The 19647-nt window shown below is 45.0% G+C and overlaps 1 protein-coding gene across 1 annotated transcript in view; it reads right to left on the reverse strand.

Moving 5' to 3' along the window:
• Positions 1-8539: 8539 nt before the first annotated feature.
• LRRC47 (leucine rich repeat containing 47) overlaps positions 8540-19647 on the reverse strand; it is a 189694-nt gene continuing 178586 nt past the window's right edge. Inside the window, exon 7 of the mRNA XM_085608859.1 lies at positions 8540-10648. Coding sequence (XP_085464985.1) covers positions 10409-10648 — 240 coding nt within the window. The 3' untranslated portion in view covers positions 8540-10408. The remainder of the gene's footprint in view (positions 10649-19647) is intronic.

Below are 19647 nucleotides of genomic sequence, written 5' to 3' on the forward strand. Positions count from 1 at the left end.
ATGAAATAGATTTTGAATGAAATTAAAAAAATTAGAGGAACCACAGTACTATGGAACCTGATGCACAACAGCTTTAGAAATCCAAAACTCTCCTATGGTGGAATTGGTGGTCTAATCTAGGTGTTTCAATACATGGATGATGATTTGATATTTTGTCCCATACACGCTTTCTTTCTAACAACTCTTGTAAAATGTTATTAAAAGTGTCACACATGAGAAACGTAAATACCACTAATAAGTAGTAGACTAAACTTTACAAAAAAAGAGTATGTGGTGAATTGGAAATAATTGAGGTTCTTCTAAAATGGGTCTCTTTTTCGAAAACTAGTGAGTGCACATCTAAGCTAGACTTCAATAAATCACATTTGGTAAGGAATATATGTTGAGGTTTAACTTTTGCAGTGTGTGAACAAGTTGATTGAGGTTCACAAAAGGAGGCCTTAGGCTTGTACCCCACATAGCTCGTTATACTTTCCAGGAATGCATCCAAGCAAGACAAGCTTTCGCTTCAGGTAGCACAACCTGCGGCTGTCTGTCACTTCAAAAGAGGGAGTGTGGCCCCTGTTGTTTAAACGACAGTAAGGACTCCGTAGAAATTAGGCTTAAAGTCAATTAAACTTGGCGTGGGGCGTCTCTCGAAAAAATGCGCGAATTGTTGTGCCTTTAGTAGCTCACGACAACTTTCACTGACCAGAAGTAGCTCCTACTACAGAAAAGGTTGGAGACCCCTGGGGTAGGGGGAGCAAGCAGCTGTTGGGTGGTGGCCAGATTCAACATTATTAAAGAGAGGCTAATGTGGGAAGTGAAGGAGCAGGAAGAGCAGGAGAGAGAAAGGAAATAGTGCCTTATAAACAATACTAGGTCTGAGGTAAGTAGTGAAAGAATACATGCTATCCAAAAAAAACACCGTGATTGGATACCATGAACACTCTTGGGAGGGACAAACACAAGAATACGGAGGAAAGCCATCAAATCAGGTGCAGGAAAGGGAAACAGACAAGAAAGCCAACCAATCCCGGGTAAGGGGCCAAACCAAAGCCCTCTCTATTTATTGTATTGTTCACAACGGGTCTTCAACAATGGAAAGCTAAATATTTCTGCGGGCAAGACCAAAAATGGAAGTAGTTTGGTGTCTGTAAGAATCCTTCTTAGTTCCTATACTTGGTAACAAACAACATATATTACGTTGACTGCTGAATAGTAGACTGCTGAAAAGAACTTTGAGATACTATACAGCTTTTAATTCTCCCCCCCCCCCCCCCCAAAACGTCATCCATCCCTTCACCTCACAGTTCTATTCCTTCTTCTCTTCTGAACAGCTTATGATTAAGGCTCCCAGTTTTCCGTTTTTACTGATTTTTACAAATAAATACAGGCAGAAAACAATGTGTTTCCTCTCTGTGTTTATTTTTTAAAAAAACTGGAAAAATACAGAAAATTGGGCTTCTTGTGCGTGACTCTCCATGTTGTCTTTCTGCTTTCCAGGACAACTGCTGAGCAGATACACAGAATGGGAAGTTACGAAACGTGTCCAGATTTCCCTGAATGCAAGCATATGTTAATATATATTAATATTATAATGCTGATATTTGCCTGTGGGTGTAATGTTTCACTATATTTGGCTGCCTAATTTGCCAAAACGCAAAAAGTAGCAAAGTATGAGTGCATGTTTATCAGTTAAATAAATGTGGAAATATAGCGTTTTACGGCTCTATTTTTTCCCAAACACAAAATAAATATGGATAAATACCAATAAGATGGTCAAAAAATAAATATGGATAAATACAGACGGAAATGCTAAAACAATAAATACCATAAAACCGGGAGCCTTACTTATGAATAACTGACAATATAGATCACATTTATTTGTTGTTAATATTTGTCAAACACACCTAACTACTTGGAAGGACACATAACTATCTTTGCGTACACACGATTCATGATTCGTACATCAGTATCTCCCAGCTGTTACATAATTAAGATTCACCCCTACCCTTACTATAGATGTTCTGCAGTAGTCAGTATTCTACAGTAGATGTAAAGTTCCATAGCTACCATGTGCGGCTCAATATAATGTATTCAAAAACTTTAAAAGGAGACCCCTATTTGCCCGGAAGAGTGAAATCAAAACCTTTCTCTGGGTTCTGATCTCCCCATTACGTTTCTCCAACTCCTGGCAGTCTTTGACACAGACACACACACTCACTTTCATACACTTTTTCTGAAACCAACAGTGATGGGTATTGAATATGCTACTTACCAGTATGCATCTGTTCTTGGCATGTAGGGCTGCTGACATTCATATCTGTGCATAGATCGCCGCCTAGTGTTGGGTCCGGATGATTGCACATTGTTGTCCTGGAAGAGTCTTCGAAGTATCACGAGATAGGTGGCTCCTCCCCTGGACTACAGTGCGCATGGGCATCCTCTCCATCCTCAGATTGTTTTTCGCCATTGTGGCAGTGATGGAGTAGATACAGTAAGTGATGACCATGCTACACAGCAATTCTGAGTGCTGCAGCCGCTACAGGCGCCAGGGAGGAGGGTGGGCGATATGAATGTCAGCAGCCCTACATGCCAAGAACAGATGCATACTGGTAAGTAGCATATTCAGTTCGAGGCATGTGGGCTGCTGAATTCATATCTGTGCATAGATTATATAGCAGTCCCTCTATTAGCGGTGGCTGCCCGTGCCAGCTGCAGCAGTCTGAAAAAGGGTCTTGAGAACAGCCTGTCCTACAGCTGCCTGCTGTTTGGAATGTACATCTACACAGTAGTGTTTTGTAAATGTATGTATAGTGGACCATGTGGCTGCTCTACATATTTCCTCTAAAGGAATATTCCCTAGGAAAGCCATGGACGCCCCTAACTTTCGTGTTGAGTGGGCTCTGGGAGGAATCATTAATGTGCGTTTAGCTTTTTCATAACAAATTTGAATACATTTAACGATCCATCTAGCTATTCCTGCTTTGGAAATGGCGTTGCCCTTGTGTTGTGGAGAAAAGGCAACAAACAGTTGTTTTGTTTTCCTAAAATCCTTTGTTCTGTCTATATAGTACATGAGGGCCCTCTTTACATCTAGTGTATGGAGCATTCTCTCCGCGACATTTTGTGGATTTGGAAAGAAAACAGGCAGTTCAATAGTTTGATTCATGTGGAACTGCGATACCACTTTAGGCATGAAAGTGGGGTTAGTACGTAGTACAACTCTGTTGGCGTGAACCTGTATGAATGGCTCATGAATGGTTAGTGCCTGGAGTTCACTAACTCTTCTCAACGAAGTGATTGCCACTAAGAAAGCTACTTTCCAGGTGAGGAATTGAATCTCACATGAATGTAGAGGTTCAAAAGGTGGGCCCATTAATCTGGTGAGGACCACATTCAGGTTCCACACCGGTGCCGGTGGGTGAGTTGGAGGAATCACTCTTTTGAGTCCCTCTAAGAAGGCTTTGAAGGCAGGCACTTTGAATAAAGAGAGGTGCTGCCTGTTCTGAAGATAGGCCGCTATTGCGGTTAGATGTATACGGATGGAGTTGTATGCCAGATTGCATCGGTAGAAGTGTAACAGGTAACAGATGATGTTCTGAATGGATGCATCCAGCGGATTAATGTCATTGTTTTTACAGTAAATGACAAATCTTTTCCATTTAGCCGCATAGCAAGCTCTGGTCGTGGGTCTCCTGGCCTCCTTGATGATATTCATACATTCTGGAGGAAGGTTTAGGTAGCCAAACTCCAAGACTTCAGGAGCCAGATCGCCAGGTTCAGCTGTTGCGGATCTGGGTGCTGAATTTCGCCATGGTTCTGTGTTAAAAGTTTGGGTGTTAGCCGCAGTCTTTGAGGCGGCACCACGGACAGTTCTAGTAACGTCGTGTACCATGGCTGGCGTGCCCACATTGGAGCAACCAGGATGAGTGTCATTGAGTGTTGCCGTAGTTTGCGTGCCACTAGCGGTATTAATGGCGCTGGGGGAAAAGCGTACGCAAATCTGCCTGACCAGTTCATCCATATCGCATTGCCCTGCGACTGTGGATGTGGAAACCTGGCGGCAAAGCTTTGGCATTTTGCGTTTTCCCTTGTGGCGAATAGGTCTATCTCTGGATGACCCCACTGCTGGAAGTACAGTTGGAGTACTGATGGATGTAGCTCCCACTCGTGCATTTGGTGGCTGTGTCTGCTGAGCAGATCCGCCATCTGGTTGTCCTTGCCCGGGAGGTTTTCCGCCATGAGGAACATGTTCCTCTGAATGGCCCACTTCCACATGCTCTGAGCCAGATGAGACAACTGTGGAGAGTGTGTTCCTCCCTGCTTCTGTATGTAGTACATGGCAGTCATGTTGTCCGTCCGGATCAACACAACTTTGTTGCACAAGTGTACTTTGAATGCCTTCATTGCCAGGAAGATAGCCATCCGTTCCAGAAGGTTGATGTGCATCTTCTGTTGCTGTGTCGTCCATAGTCCCTGCACTGTGTAATGGAGTACATGAGCTCCCCATCCCTGGAGAGACGCGTCCGCCGTCAGTATTATCTGTGGAACAGGCTCTTGGAACGGTCGGCCCTTGCAAAGGTTTTGTGGATTCCACCAATGCAGAGAGTTGTATGCTCGACCGCTCACCAACACTAGGTCTTTCAACTGTCCTTGAGTCTGATTTCATTAACGGGCCAAGCACTCCTGAAGCGGGCGCATATGTAGTCTCGCGTGCGGGACTATGAAGATGCAGGAGGCCATCATGCCTATCAACTGCATGAACACTCGCGCTGGAAGGGAGTGATGTGGTCTGAACTTTTTTATCAGCAGTTGCATGCTGTTGATTCTCACTAAATTTGGCTGAGCTTTGGCAGCCAGAGTGTCTATAGTCGCGCCCAGGTACTGCCGTACGTGGGCGGGTTGGAGATGTGACTTTGGATAATTTATTGAGAATCCCAGACTGTTAAGAAGGTGAATGGTGTGGGATATGTGGCTAGCACACTGCTGGGCCGACTTTGCCTGAACAAGCCAGTCGTCCAGGTAAGGGAAGACGTGACTGTGCTGTCTCAGTGTGCGGCCACTGTCGCCAGGCACTTGGTAAAGACTCTGGGCGCCGTTGTCACTCCGAAAGGGAGTACTTTGAACTGATAATGCTGGTCCTGAAGAGTAAACCTGAGATATTTTTTGTGTGATGGGTGTATGGGTATGTGGAAATACGCATCCTTTAAATCTAGTGTTGCTAGGAAGTCTCCCTGACTGAGTAACGGCAGAACCTGCTGGAGGGTGAGCATATGAAAATGCTCTGACAGAATGTATTGGTTAAGGGGGCGGAGGTCTAGTATAGGTCGTAAAGACCCGTCCTTTTTTGGGATTAAGAAGTACAGAGAGTACACCCCTGACCCCCGCTGTTCCATAGGCACGAGCTCTATGGCTCCTTTTTGCAGCATACTTAGCACTTCTTGCTGCAATAATGTCAAGTGCTCTGCGGACATAGGACGGTGTCTTGGTGGTATGTTGGGTGGATTGGATGTTAATTCTAGACAATAACCGTACTGGACAATTTCTCTGACCCACCTGTCTGTGGTGATGGATCTCCAGACTGGCAGGTACTGTTGGAGTCTCCCCCCGACCGGTGTTACGTGGGCGGGGGGCAGCGACAAGACGTCACTGTTTGGTATTGGCGGAGGACCTGGTGTTGTTGTGTCATCGTCCTCTGCCTTTGGTGCTGGATCCACGATATCCACCCCTATTGTTTTTTGGGACCCCTGACCTCTAGCTGCTGCTCTATTCCCGGGGCGACGAAAGGAGCCACTCCGAAACTGCTGCGACTGGAGAGCCCCCATAGATTTCGCAGTTTGTGTCCTTTTTAATTTTTTTCAGTGTAGTGTCAACCTCGGGGCCAAATAAAAAGTCTGGGTTGACTGGTTGATTCAAGATATTATTTTGAATCTGAGGTTTGAAGCCTGATATTCTCAGCCATGCATGCCTCCTCAACATTACACTAGTGTTGATTGCCCTTGCTGCAGTGTTAGCTGCATCTAGTGCGCATTTGATGGACGCATTTGTAATGAGTTGCCCCTCTCTGATGAGGAGCTCCGCTCCATCTTTGTATTCATCTGGTAGGTGTTCTAGCAGTGTTTCTAGTGTATCGTAGTGTGACCTGTCGTATCGGGCCAGGAGTGCCCGAGTGTTGGCAATGCGCCAGATGTTTGCTGCTTGTGCTGCTACCCTTTTGCCTGATGTTTCTAGCACTTTGGACTCCTTGTCCGGAGGAGGAGCATCACCTGTAGTCTGCGAGTTAGCTCTCTTGCGAGCATTAGAAACTACCATGGAGTCCAACGGCAGTTGACCCTTAATGTACATGGGGTCTCCGGGTGCAGGTTTGTATTTCCTCTCTATTCTTGGGTTTAATACCCAGGCCCTGGTGGTTTCCTTAAAGATGTCCTTAGCATGTTTAAGAACCCCTTTCAGCATTGGTAGAGTCTTGACCGTTCTTTCTGATGTGGAGAACGTGTCCACCAAGAAATCCTCCTCCACAGAGTCAGAATGGAGTTCCACTCCGTGATTGGCAGCTGCCCTTTCAATGAGGGCGTTAAAAGCAGCAGTATCTTCAGTGGGAGATGTTTTGACATTGTAAAGAGGAGTGTCAGGAGCATCTTGTGGGTCACCTTGGTCAGTAGGGTCTCCCCATGCTTGATCTGGGTCTTGCTGTTGGTCATCAGGGTCATTATCCACAGGATAAGTGGTATCATCCCCAATATAGCCCTCTCCTGCATCCTGTTCCGAGGGTGTAGGAGAAAAGGATGGTGGTTCCTGATGATAGGTGTGGAATGTTTCTACAAGCACTGGCGTGGAACCTGAAGCCAGTTTCCTTTTTAGTGGAATCTTGTAGGAGTCCAAGGCCTTCTCCGGAACAAGTCTCCGCTTACGGAACAACAGCCTACCAGTGTCGGCGTCGATAAACTGGTCCCGCGCGTCCTCGACATCGGTTCTTTCCGTGGACACTGTTCGTGTGTGTTCGACACTCCTCCGAAGTTCGAACATCTTCGGTGCCCCGGGTGGCGGCAATCCAAACTTGATCGGTGCCGGCGCCGAGTGAGCTTTAGCGACCTTGTGTGGTTCGGGACCCGTCTTTGGTTCGAGGGTTGCCCGTTCGCTGATGCGCTGTAGGGACTCCGACACCTGTTGCAGCGTGAATGCAGACGGTGCTTTGGAACCGATAGGCTCTTTAGAGACAGGCCTCGACGCGGTCTCCGGTGTCTTCCCGGCTTTGGGTGTTCGATCCGAAGTTTGGGATCGACGACTGGTTGATTCGATATCTTGGCAGCCGCCGCACTCTTCGGTGTCGACGTAGTCGAATCGACCCCCGTGACCTTGGTGGTCGGTGCTCCGACTTTCGGCGCCATAGGCCGTTGCGTTTTCTCGGGACCGAAGGCCTTCTTCTGTGTCTCGGTGCCGAAGCTCTTTTTTGTCTTCTCGGTACCGAGGTCCTTCTTTGTTTGGTCGGCTCCGACGTCCCTTTTCTGTGTCGACGGATTGGAGGGCTTCGATGCCTTCGATCCGACCTGAACCAGTTGCACTTTCGGTTTCGAATTTGACCGGTGCTGGTTTTGGTTTCGCTTTCACTGAATCGAATCCAGTCTTTTTTGATAGCGATGGCTCTTTTGAAATGTTCGAAGCCGGGCCTTCAGGCGGGGCTGTAGAACGATCCGACCGATCTTGGGTAAGGCCCGCAGGCGATCCCTCGACCCGAGCCTTGTCAAGACTGTGTCCGTCGGCCTCCGCATCGACGGATTGGCCTAGCTCCTCGCCCGAGCTATCTTCCTCGGCCCCAAGGGCCTCATCGTCGTCTCCTACCTCGTCGACGACGTCTTCGTCCTCGAAGATCACCTCATCATCGTCGTCAGATTGGGAATCATGCTCCGAAGCATGGCTCGGGTCTATCTCTTCGACACTCTCGACTACCTCATCCTCGGTGCTGAATATGTTAACCGGGTTAGGCGACGATTGTTTGGCCTCCAATCTAGCCGCCCGTCGATTCCGAAGTGTCTTCTTTGACCGGAACCGGGCGCAGGCCATACACTTTGACTCATCATGATCCGGTGATAAGCATTTGTTACACACCGGATGGACATCGATGTGTGGATATTTCGCGTGACATAAAGGACATCTCTTGAAGGGAGTCCTCGATTCCATCCTCGAACGTCGATCGATGTTCGGACCGAAACTAGGTCCGAGAAGTGTGAATAAGTCCGAGAACGAGTATAATAATTTGTCGATACCGAACGCAAACAATACCGACGATACCTAAAGGCTTTTGGCCTTAAATAAAGTTTTCCTAACTTGAGCTAAGATAAGCACATCCGAACCCAATGGCGACAGAAAACTAGTAAGTCTGTAATGCATACTAAAGTAGTATTTATGATTAACAGCACTGTTTTTAAGAGTGAACTTTGTACGCTTCCAGCTTTTTATTTTTATTTTGTCGTCATTCTGTGCAAGGATAAACACAGATGATGATGGAGATAAGCTGTTAAGTTTCGACACAAGACAAGGGACCACACAAAAGAACTTAGTTACCAACTGCAGCATTTATTAGAAGATGTCTTCAACTCTGACAAAAGGTACAGTTCACAAAACCACTTTTTTTGTTGTTGCAGGAATCAATACATTTTGCAGCTTCAGTGTTACTTCTCTTAGGATCTAGGCGAGAACAGGAGACACTGCAGATACTCTGCAGTACAAATATTTATTTTGAGGGAAAAATAAGTCGAGAGCTCAAGTTAAATCATCTCTTCAACCGATTTCTACTTAAGCATTTAAATATGATTTAATAAAAGTAACCTTCACAAGGAACAAGGCACAGTAGGCCAAAAGAAAATCTCGCTGTGGTTAAACCGCAACAGTGCTTTAGTATTGCGTATTGTAAAGGTAGTGTATCAAACACAGCAAGAGAAAGAAACAGCAGTATTAAGTCTTTACACACACATAACTAGAAGAAGAAAAAAGAAGAGAAGAGCAACAATCTGTAAATATGGTGCAGATGAAGGCGTTATCAAACTTTCTAATGGATTTTAATGTGATGAAAACACTGAAAGACCACCATCAAACATTGCACCAATATCCTATTTTGATAAAATGGCAGAAAATAATATAGACTATTGATAACGTTTGTACACTTTGAGCCACTGCTGGATACAAACAAGAATAGTTGCAGACAAAATGAATAGTTTGAGTGAAAAAATCTACAATTTCTTAAGTGTGTAGTTCTTCACGTACAATAGCCACAGAAATGAACATGAATCCTACAAAAGCACATGACAACAAAATATAATCAGGAGTTTATTTGAATGCGTAGATCCATCTCAAACAGTGGTATCAATTTATAAACAAAAAATAAAAAAGGCCAATTACGAACATTTTCAGCTACCTTTCAACTTCGCCAAGGTGACTTTTTTGCCAGTTCATACTTAACTTAAACTTTTGTTTAAAGAAAGGACATGCAAGTATCTTTTACGTTGGTTTCAGCATTTGTAGATATTTGAGGATTATAACTTAAGTGCCCATTTACTGCAAATTTGTGCTCCAGATGAAATAAAAGGGGTTCTAGAAAGCATGTCTTTCTATTCTGCTAATGTGTTAGAGACCTATGTTTGGCAGGACTATCTGAAAAAGGGGAACATTTATAAATGTGAATCAATTATTGTCCTGATAAATGCACGATAATTCTGAGTAAATTCAGTATGCCATTGATTTTAATTGGTTCTTTTCATAGGAAGCGTAAGAAATATTAATTGTTGTTTTTCTGTTTGTGGAGAATAGTTTACATGATCAACTTGGAGAGAGATTAAGAAAGGAAGATGAAAGGTAGAGACTGAGTTGGTGACTCAGTAAAGCGAGGAAAAAAAGAGGGGCAAAGAGATTGGACAAAATTGACCACAACCATTAATAGGAGAGCAATGCAAAAAAGAAGTGGTTATGGTAGGAGAATAGACAGATAGTTGGCGAAGAAGAAAAAAAGGAGATGGAAGAAAGGGGAAAATACGTGAGTGGGAGAGGGATAGAAGTGGAAAGAGATTCAAGAAAAAAATTAGGGGAACAGAAAATAGGGGAGTGGTGAGAGAGTCTAGCAACAGACAAAGAAAGATAATTACGAGGAAGAAAGAAGAGAAAGGCATAATAGACTTTATAAACAGGATGATGTGCAGGTACATTTCCAGTTTCCTATCGCCTGCTTCCAAAACAGATTTCGAATTATAAATTTTAAGAATTGTCAGACATTTTTGAAAACCAAAAATAAATTAACATTCCAACAATTACAGCCTGAAAAATGGGAAACGACATTAAAAAAATACTTTTCTAAATCTTTTGCCAGCAATTGCAGTTTGTCGTACAATATTGCAGATCCAACATTTTAGACAGTGTGCACTGCTTGCCGAGATCAGCGAACTACTGTTAAAACGTTCATGTTAAGGTCCGTCTTTGAAGGGTATAAGACCTTCAGTTTGCCCTCGTCGTCCACGATTCGAACTTGCTCGACTACAAGTTGTGTGCTGTTTAGCGTTTCTGCAGTTTTATAGAAAGAAGAGCCGATGGGTCCACAGAGAGCCTCTGTCTCGGGGTCAGACACTACTTCTTCCTCCTTGTTCTCCAAGGAAAATTTGTGGAGCTCTGCCATTTTCTGGAAACATAATATAGCATAATGTTTATATTCACAAAGAGCCGGCATATAATTTTGATAGATGATCAACAGATATAACGAAATAAATAACAAATTCCTCTCACTGGTATTCTAGTTGAAGAGCTTTATGCAAGTGAAAAAGGTAAACTCAGTTGGTTTGACAAATACAAGAGCAACCAACTGCAAAGAGACAGTGAGGCCAAAAACACTAACAGGTGGTTAATAAAGACAGGGTCTCTAGTACTTTATGAGAGACAGGATTTAGCAGAGCATCGGGACCCTTAAGGGAAAACTATTCAAACTAGGACTAGATCTGGAATGTCGATTACCAGTAGACTTACATAAAGCAAATATTTTTAACGTTGAGGCCTTGTAATTACAGGCTATAAATCCAAACATGTACGCAAATTCCACAAAGTAAATGAAGGCTGATCTCTTGCCAGACAACGTAGTAAATCAGTGCAAACTAATTCCATTTTAGGCACGAGTTCAACAGAAGATTCATTCACAAATTTGAGAGTCAATTGAGATCTGGTAAGAGTCAAGATGCCAGTAGCATGAAAAGCCAAAAGTGCCAACATTCTGGAGACTAACCCATCGAGGACTCTTCCAAAAATTCAGAGCAACTAGTGTGCATAATCAGAGGAGCAGTGCTTTAAATGGAAACAAAATAAGTGCAGGTACTCACCAAATTGAGATGTGTACTAGGGGGCAGGGCTTGGGGCGGGGCTATGGGCAGTGCAATGGGATCCAGCAAGGGGCACACATTTAATGTGATTGAGATTTAATTGGTGTGAAGATGTGCATAATTATACGAAAGCATTTCTGGTATATATATGATTATTGCATTTCCCTTATACGAACAAAAGGGTACATTTATTATTAAAGTGGGCTTGTCATGGTGCAACACCTAGATCACATATAACTTGCACAAGTTATTTTCCTTAACATTTTTGGGAAAGGTTTAACTATGGTTAACCCTCTTATTTCATTGGCACAGCTTGGCCTCTAAGCTCCTTACCTGCTGTAAAGTCTGATTCCCTCTTTCTGGAGTCAGGTAAGCTGCTGAAAGCTCGAGTCAGGATGCCTGGCTCTAACGCAGTTCCAGGTCTTCTTGCACGCTCAAGCCACAAATGAACTGAACTGTGATAGTGCAAGTGCCTGCTAACCAAACTAATCTCATGTGCAAAGAATAGGACAAAATAGTGACCTTACTTGCAATACAGAAGAGAAACAAAGATGAAGCCATCTAGAGGCAGAATTGCACAATGTGAAAGCAGAAATTCTGGGATCAATCCCAGCTTCCCCACACGACCAAATTGTGTGATCGCAGACAAATATTTTATCTTGCCAACCTCCTTTTTCTTCATTAGCACATATGAGGGTATATTCAAATGCTCAAGTTCAAGATGTGTGCAGTACAATCACATCTTGTCCAGTATAATGTTGCTTCATTCATGAAGAGAAAATAGCCCATAAATGATGATCACCTGAAAAGTGACTTGCTTCCCAGATCACTAATGGCATTGTCCTCATGGTGGGAGCACAAACTCCTCTCAGTGCTGTGATATAAGCTTATGCACCAAGGTGAAATGCTTTCACATGAAAAAAAATACACTTTTATTTCACTGGTAATGTTTTCAGGGCTCGACTTCTGTACGAGCTTTTAAGGCCAGGGCAGACCTCCTGGTTCGGCTCTGACTGGGCTCTCCTTGTTAACTGGTTGGTTCACCCACTTCTACCCTTCCCAGAGCCCCTCCACTAACCCAGGAGAAAATGGCCTGTACAATACAAAATACAATTGTGTTGAAACACTGCGGAGAGAGCAGATCTGCACTGAAGAGAGAGTGGCCTTGCACTTGCTACAAGCGCACCCTTTCACGTGCACTTCAAGTGCAGAGTGTGGTAATACAGGGCTTGTCGGGCTTGCATCTATAAATCTGCTATGGTGGACACTGCAGACAACATTCACTCATGAAAAAACACGCACAGGGTCACAGAAGCATTCATGCACGGAGACAGGGCATTCAGTACATGCGTTTTAGAAATGCTTATATTCGCTGCTGCCCACATTACTAAACCTTGACTTCCACTGGCTGTGCACAGCATCACTATCACCACTTTCCTCCACAGTTTGGATCCAAACATTTGCTGCCCTATTCTGCTATGCCAGCAGGAAGTCTTCTCTTCGATTTCCCGAGAGTCACGAGATATGCCTGTTAGCCGGCCCCGCTCTCACACCTACAGTGCTATGGGCTCCACAGCGCCTGAGTACACACTGCAGATAGCTGCCAAGGTTCAGATTGCTTATGTGTGAAATTGTCATAATTTCAGTGTAATTATGAGTGAAATTCAATGACTATGAGTAACACTTTCTCACAGGCAAAATCAAGCAGTGAAGGCGAGGGAAACCTATACTATTTTAGAAATTACACCCATTTGAACAACAAGAAACTCTAAGAAGATCTTAAAACTGCTACAGAGCACCAGAAATGAAAGGGCACTTTGGCACCAGACTGTACCAAACGGGATGTAAGCGACGCTACCTACACGCATGATCTCAGCTGCCTACTAATACAGTTTCATAATTATTCACACTTGCTTTCAATCTGCCGCTGCCTGGTGTTCTGGAGGGCACCAGAATTGTCTGCATATGGAAGCCTCTTGCACTAAACTCTCGAACAAAAGCTAAGGAGAGTCCTCATTAAATGCAGCCCCCAGCAGCCCTGGTTTAATGCACCCCCCAGCAGCCCCGATTAAATGCACCCCCAGCAGTGTCAGCATCCAGTGCTGTGCGGTCAATGAAGTGACGGCAGAGAGAGGGCGCTTATTAAATGCAACCCAGCAGTGTCAACATCCAGTGCTGTCAACATAGTGACGTCAGAGCGAGGGCTTTGATTAAATGCACCCCCAGCAGTGTCCGCATTCAGTGCTGTGCGGTCAACGTAGTGACGTCAGAGCGAAGGCTCTGATTAACTGCACCCCCAGGGAACTAGGCCGAAGGGCGGCGTCTGTCCCTTTAATAAGGCACATCTGTGACCCCGAACCACGAACAAACCCTCCTCCGAGGAAATGCCAAGATCATTTGTCTGACGTGAGCTGAACAAAAAACAGCAGCTTCATGTGTAGTGAACAAACAATATCTGCAATCACACTGTTCTCTGCTCAGTGCTCCAAGGCCCACGGTACATGAAATATACCACAGAGACAATTAATGTACGTTTAACCTTTTCTCCAAGAGGCCAAATGTGGCAATAATGAAGTTCGAAAATAGCAAATAAAGTAAAGGAGTTCAAATGTCTTTGAAGCATCTGGACGACTCCACGTGGAACATAAATGTGAATAAAATCAAAAGGACTGGAATAAAGGTCAGCACAGAAGGGGAAAACCGTGCCTTTATCTCAGGAGGCAGATGCTCTTAGTGGAAGAGATCTGCCTGGCGCGGGTTCCTCCCCCCCCCCACCACCACTGCACCCCGTTATGAGCCCGACGAGGTCTGGTGAAGGGCTGATGCCTGGGGGTCAGGTACACTGCATCCAGTTACAACAGGGAATAGAAAGCTAAGCAGTGAGCGCTATAACATGCTCACATTTACCACAATGGTGATTGCACTTTCCTGTTGGTGCCTGTGCCTAATTTCTGTCCCAGTCTGACTCTGGTCAGAGCAGACAGAGTCACAGGCTGTGTCAGTAATCACAGTGTGCGTCGGCTCCTCCCAAACTTCCTGCCAGCTCCCTGGCTCTGAATGAATGCCTACTGGTGGCCGCTCAATTAGCACATTGTAAGGGGAGATTAGCACTCGATCAGGGTGCTTCACGAAAACGGACCCACTCATTGTCAGCTGTGTTGCGCTTCTTTTTGCCAATTTCACGGAGCTTGGCTTACATTCCCATGAGTACCGGTACCTAACAAAAAAAAATATGAATGTGTGTCCTCATGTAACGTAACTGGTGCTATGTAAAGCGCTCTGATACCGGATTGGATTCGGGTCAAGTTCGTGCTATATAAAACTCTGCAAAAAAAAAAAGGTCCGGTACTCAAGCGCCGAAAATGTAGAAGTACCAGTACTCAGTACTGGTGAGTACCGGGCCATTTAAAGCACTGCAGGGGAGCATCAATAAACAGCTGTTGTAATTAAGGGGCATCAAAACTGGGGCTACGAAAAATACTTGCCGATTAAAAGTAACTGCATTTTCTAAATATTGTGAACCCGTAACCTGTTTGAGGAAAGGGCAAAAAGTTTGAGAGGAAATGAAGAAGGGAAATAAAAAAGGAATGGGATGCAAGTAGGTTGTCAGTCTTAAGGGCCTTATGAGAGTGCTCTTTATCAGAGAGATAATCCTACCTAGAGTATATGCTATAAGCATCGCCGAGTAAGGCCATGCTTTTTAAATTCAACAAACTACTCACCTTGTTTGATAACAATCAGCCCCGCTGTGGAAGGCTGAAGGGTCAACAGTAAAGAGTCTACAATGTAATACAGTACAAGGGCTGAAATAGCCCAGTTAGAAAAGACAGATGGTCTGATCTGAGCGGCTAACTCCAAAGGAGGGGTCTTGCCAGCAGAGTTCAACACTTCTTATTTGAGCACTTAAAAGCTGTCCAGCTACCATTACTTGTTCCAATATGAAAACGGTCGTCCTTACGGTCGCGCCTCACCTACCACTGAACGGCTTGTGCCACTACCCAAACCTCTGCCTCTAGTGAAGCTGAACTATGGATGGGGCAAAGCTATCAGTGGTGCAGCCAGTGAAGTGGCACCAGGGCCCCGTGGTGTGAGGGGCCCAGTTCTGTCTGCACTGGCTGCTACTGGAGTTCCTCTTAGGCCTAACACTGTGTTGAGCCTGCCTTATTGCAGGATTTTTAGCTACACTCGGAGTGTGACAGCTGGTTTGGATAATCTCATTTGCCTTGGTGCCATATAACTTGAGTGCCTAACCTGTGTGTTGGCTGAAATCAGTCATTTTGGTAAGTATAAAACCGCTCTCATGTCACACATGCTGTTCTGTCTGCCTCAGTATTTTAGTAGTTGTACGCCACCATCAGTCCGGGGCTGAGAAGCAGTGTGCTGCTCTGCCTTGGCACCTGGTATTAGTCCATTGGTAGCAGTGCATAACATGGATGGGAGAGGGAGCCTTGAACCATCTGATCCAGAGAGTGAACAACCTGAGCAGTGGGCACTCAGCCGGTGGCCGCAAGCAGGTACATCGTGACTGCAGATGGGGACTGCGCTGCACCGATATTTTTCCAGTAGTGTAATGTAAAACTGGCTTTAGGACCCCCTCTTGCAAACTTACCTGATATTTTATAGAGCAGAGCTTTTACTCTGATTGAAACTAATACCTGCTGTGCAATGTAAATTATCATTTCATAGAAAAACTGAAATCTTATTACACAAATAAATCATCCTGGAAACATAACAGGCGCCCATCAATTTACCTCTAGCTGGAGGGGCCAGTAAACCAACAGTTTGCTAGGTTTTGAACTGAAAAAGCTACACTCAAATGTTCTGGGCAGCTCGAGAGAGCAGCATGCACTGCTGCTGCCAGTGTGCGAGTAGGTTGCATTGATGTCACCACTATTGAAAGCGTTCAATGTATGGCTCACCTGGCCGATGCATACACTTTCACCCTCATGAGAGTGATAGGGAAACTCGCCCTGCAGCCAGACGTACAATATGGATTGGGGGGATGGGGGCTAGGGGTTTTCTGTCAGTACTGTTCTGCATAATTTGAACCGTTGTGAATGGGGAAGATAGCACTGCTGTTGACCGGAGTAAGTAAATGAAGTATTCAATCCTGCTGAATGGATGACTGCCAAGTAAACTCCATGACACGTGATAACTTTAGCAGCTCTACCTTGTTTACCCAACAGCATGTTGCGATCTGTGACTTGACGTTTCACTTTTAACATTATAAACATAGCGTTAGCAATCCAAGCATGTTAAGAAGCGATTTCATAAAAGCCTGGCCAGGCTGCAGGGGTTATTGATAACATATGTGTGTGCTGATGGGTCTTGTACACACAATAAAAGTGTACGAATATTAGACTGGAGTGATACCTTTTATCTATACAGACTGGAGGAAACCTTTGATATGCATGGCTGCACCTATAAACACCCCATGTAAAATTCAGTGTCAGGGAGTCCTTTACGTTTGACACCCTTGGGGATGGGGGTGAAATCAGAAGAGGTCTCAGGCTGTGCTCTGCCCAAGTACCGCTGATATCTTCTTTGCAGTCTGGTGCTTGTAGTTTTGTTTTCCCGTTATAAATGTATGACTACTGTTGCGACAAGAATGTCCCCAGCATGGTACGCTGGCTTGTTTCCCTGCCCGAGTGGCCGATTGTGTATCTGTTATCCTGACTCTTATTTTGGCCCTACGGTCACACTAAGTCAAAAGTGAGCACACAGGCCTGTCCGTGACTATGTGAGGTCCTGGACTTATCCTATGACCTAGAAGAGTGCATCAAACATGCGCTCATATTTGACAGAAGACTACTTACTATCCCTGGCTTGGGTATTGCACATACAAAAGTGGCAGCATAGAGTGTTTTGAGACTGGTAGATTTTTGTGAATGCCCAGTACCTTGCATAGACATCCTGTGTGTATGCTAAATGTGTGTGTTTGTAGCACATGTGCATTAGTAGACAGTGTGAGAAAGTCAGAGTACTGAAGCCGATAGGATCCATTTTCGGTGCATCTACTTTGGCACGGCACATACTGGAGGACAGCTTCCACAGACAGTGAAAGTATATTTCACGCATTCCTGGAATCTCAATCTCAAACCCCAGCATGCAGCCACCAGCTCTTTATGTGTAATATGCACGTCTGTGGTTGAAGGATGGAGATCCAGATCCAGAAGTGAGGAGGATGGAGACAGGGCTACATTTAGTAATTCCATGAAACATTTCTTAGGAAGTAGCTGCTGATTAGATTTTCCAGAGCACCGTCATTTGGTTGATCACAGGGGTCTGGGGTAGGACTGTAGTTTCTGATGTGCAAGGACGATTTTGTGGGAGGCCTGCCCTGTTGTTTATCGCTGATTACTGCTTCGGAGAGTCTGATGACAGCCAGGTGCAGAAACCTCACACTTCAACACACCCATGTTTTGGGCGTTCCAGTTTGGAGACAGCCCCAGTGTTGCCTGGGGTGAGAACCATCTCTCTACACAAAGGCTGTGTCTGAAGAGCATCAAACACAAGAAAGATGAAGGAACGAATGTTTGTAAACAACCCATATTACTATCACTCTGGGTAAAATTCTAACCCATCATTTTTGGGCCACCATGCCACTTTAGTCAGGGACCTGCCTTATTCAAATTAATACCTATCCGGTTTCTCATGCGAACAGTCCATCTAGAGCTGCTAGGCACTGTGCAGCCTATTTGTTTAAACCAGTGAACAAGCCCAATGAGCTTTACATTGGTTACCAGAACTATTCATTTAAAAAATATAAGAATTACTCAAACAAGTTCTCCACCATTCCTCAACCATACTGTTGGACTTGGCCCTATTTGCAGGGTCATTCCTGAACTTTTTGCCTTCCTCCTGTATTTTCTCTGACCTGTTTTTGTTGGTTTTAGGACTCTGGGCACTTTTCCACTGCTGATCAGTGCTAAAGTGCATATGCTCTCCCTATTGTAAATTGATGTATGGATTAGTGACTCCATGATTGCCTTATTTGGTTTACTCGTCAGAACCTAGTACAGTGCACTGAGTGTGCCCAGGGCTTGTAAACCAAATGCTGGTGGTGGGCTTGCAGCACTGGTTGTGCCACCCATAGAAGCAGCCTGTAAAAGTGTGTCTAAGGCCTGCTACTGCAGAGCTTGCGTGCTGTCTGGTACTGTCATGCTGACTGGGCAAGTGCACCCACTTGCCAGTCCCTAAAGCTTCCCTTTCTCTTCATATCAGACAGCCCTATGGTAGGCCCAAGGGCAGGGTGCATTGTAAGAATAAGGTAGGACATGACCTGGTGAGTGTGGCATGTTCTAATAGTGAATTACAGCCATTTTAGTTTTTCACTATTGCAAGGCTACCTGTTCTCCATAGGCCATAATGGGCAGTTTGATTATTACATCTTATAATCCTAACTGACTCAGGGAACATGGTAGAAATTCGAATTTAGTATGCCTGAACTCAGAATGATAAAATACATCTTTTAGTGGCGTTGGTTTTAACATTGTGTTTGAAAATACCACTTTTAGAAAGTAGGTATTTTCTTGTCTAACCATTCAAATGTGTATTCCTTGTCTGGAGTTAGAGTGACAGGGCTGGGGGATTTCAGGAGACAGGGTGAGTCAGCCCGGTGGTGAACAGAGAGATCTGCATCTAGATGGGAGGGAGGAGTTGCACCTGGGACCTGAATAGGGCTGTGCTTTCCCTCCACAATGCTGGTTCCACCTCCTGTGGTGCATCTGATGTCTCTGCCCTGCACTGTAAAGAAGGAGTCATGTCAACAAAGTGCTCCAGGGCTGACCGGAACTGTTTTGGACTAGGCAAAGGCCTCTCTGCCTTCAGAGAACAAAGAGAAACGGTGTATAAAAAGGGGACCAAGACCACAGGAATTTAGATCACTTTGGGAAACAAAAAGAAACCGTTGCTGAGGAGTGGAACCAGAAGAAATTGAGGAGAGACTATCCCGAAGCTGAAGTGCTGCTTGGGGGATTGGCCTGCAGTGGTTGACTGACTGCCAAAGAAAGGAGAAAGGACTTGTGTGCATTTTCATTCAACTTGTGAAGGATCTCCAAGGGCTTGGAAAAGAGCTTGCCTCCTTCTGAAGTCTCAAGGACAACAGACTTCAACCACCAGCTCCCCAGAGTTCTTTGGAAGTGCCTGCTGCTGTTTTGGGCCTTCTGAGGGACTGCGTGTCGCAAGGAGCTGGAAGCGCGACTCACGGAGAAGAAGCGTGTCGTCATCGCAGCCGCTGCCGTCGCATCACTGAACAAGGATGTCGCCGCTGTAGCATTGCACCGCATCACGAGAAGAGTCTCGCATCGAG

This window comes from Triturus cristatus, chromosome 1_2 (assembly GCF_964204655.1).
Source record: "Triturus cristatus chromosome 1_2, aTriCri1.1, whole genome shotgun sequence".
Classification (NCBI taxonomy): Eukaryota; Metazoa; Chordata; class Amphibia; order Caudata; family Salamandridae; genus Triturus; species Triturus cristatus.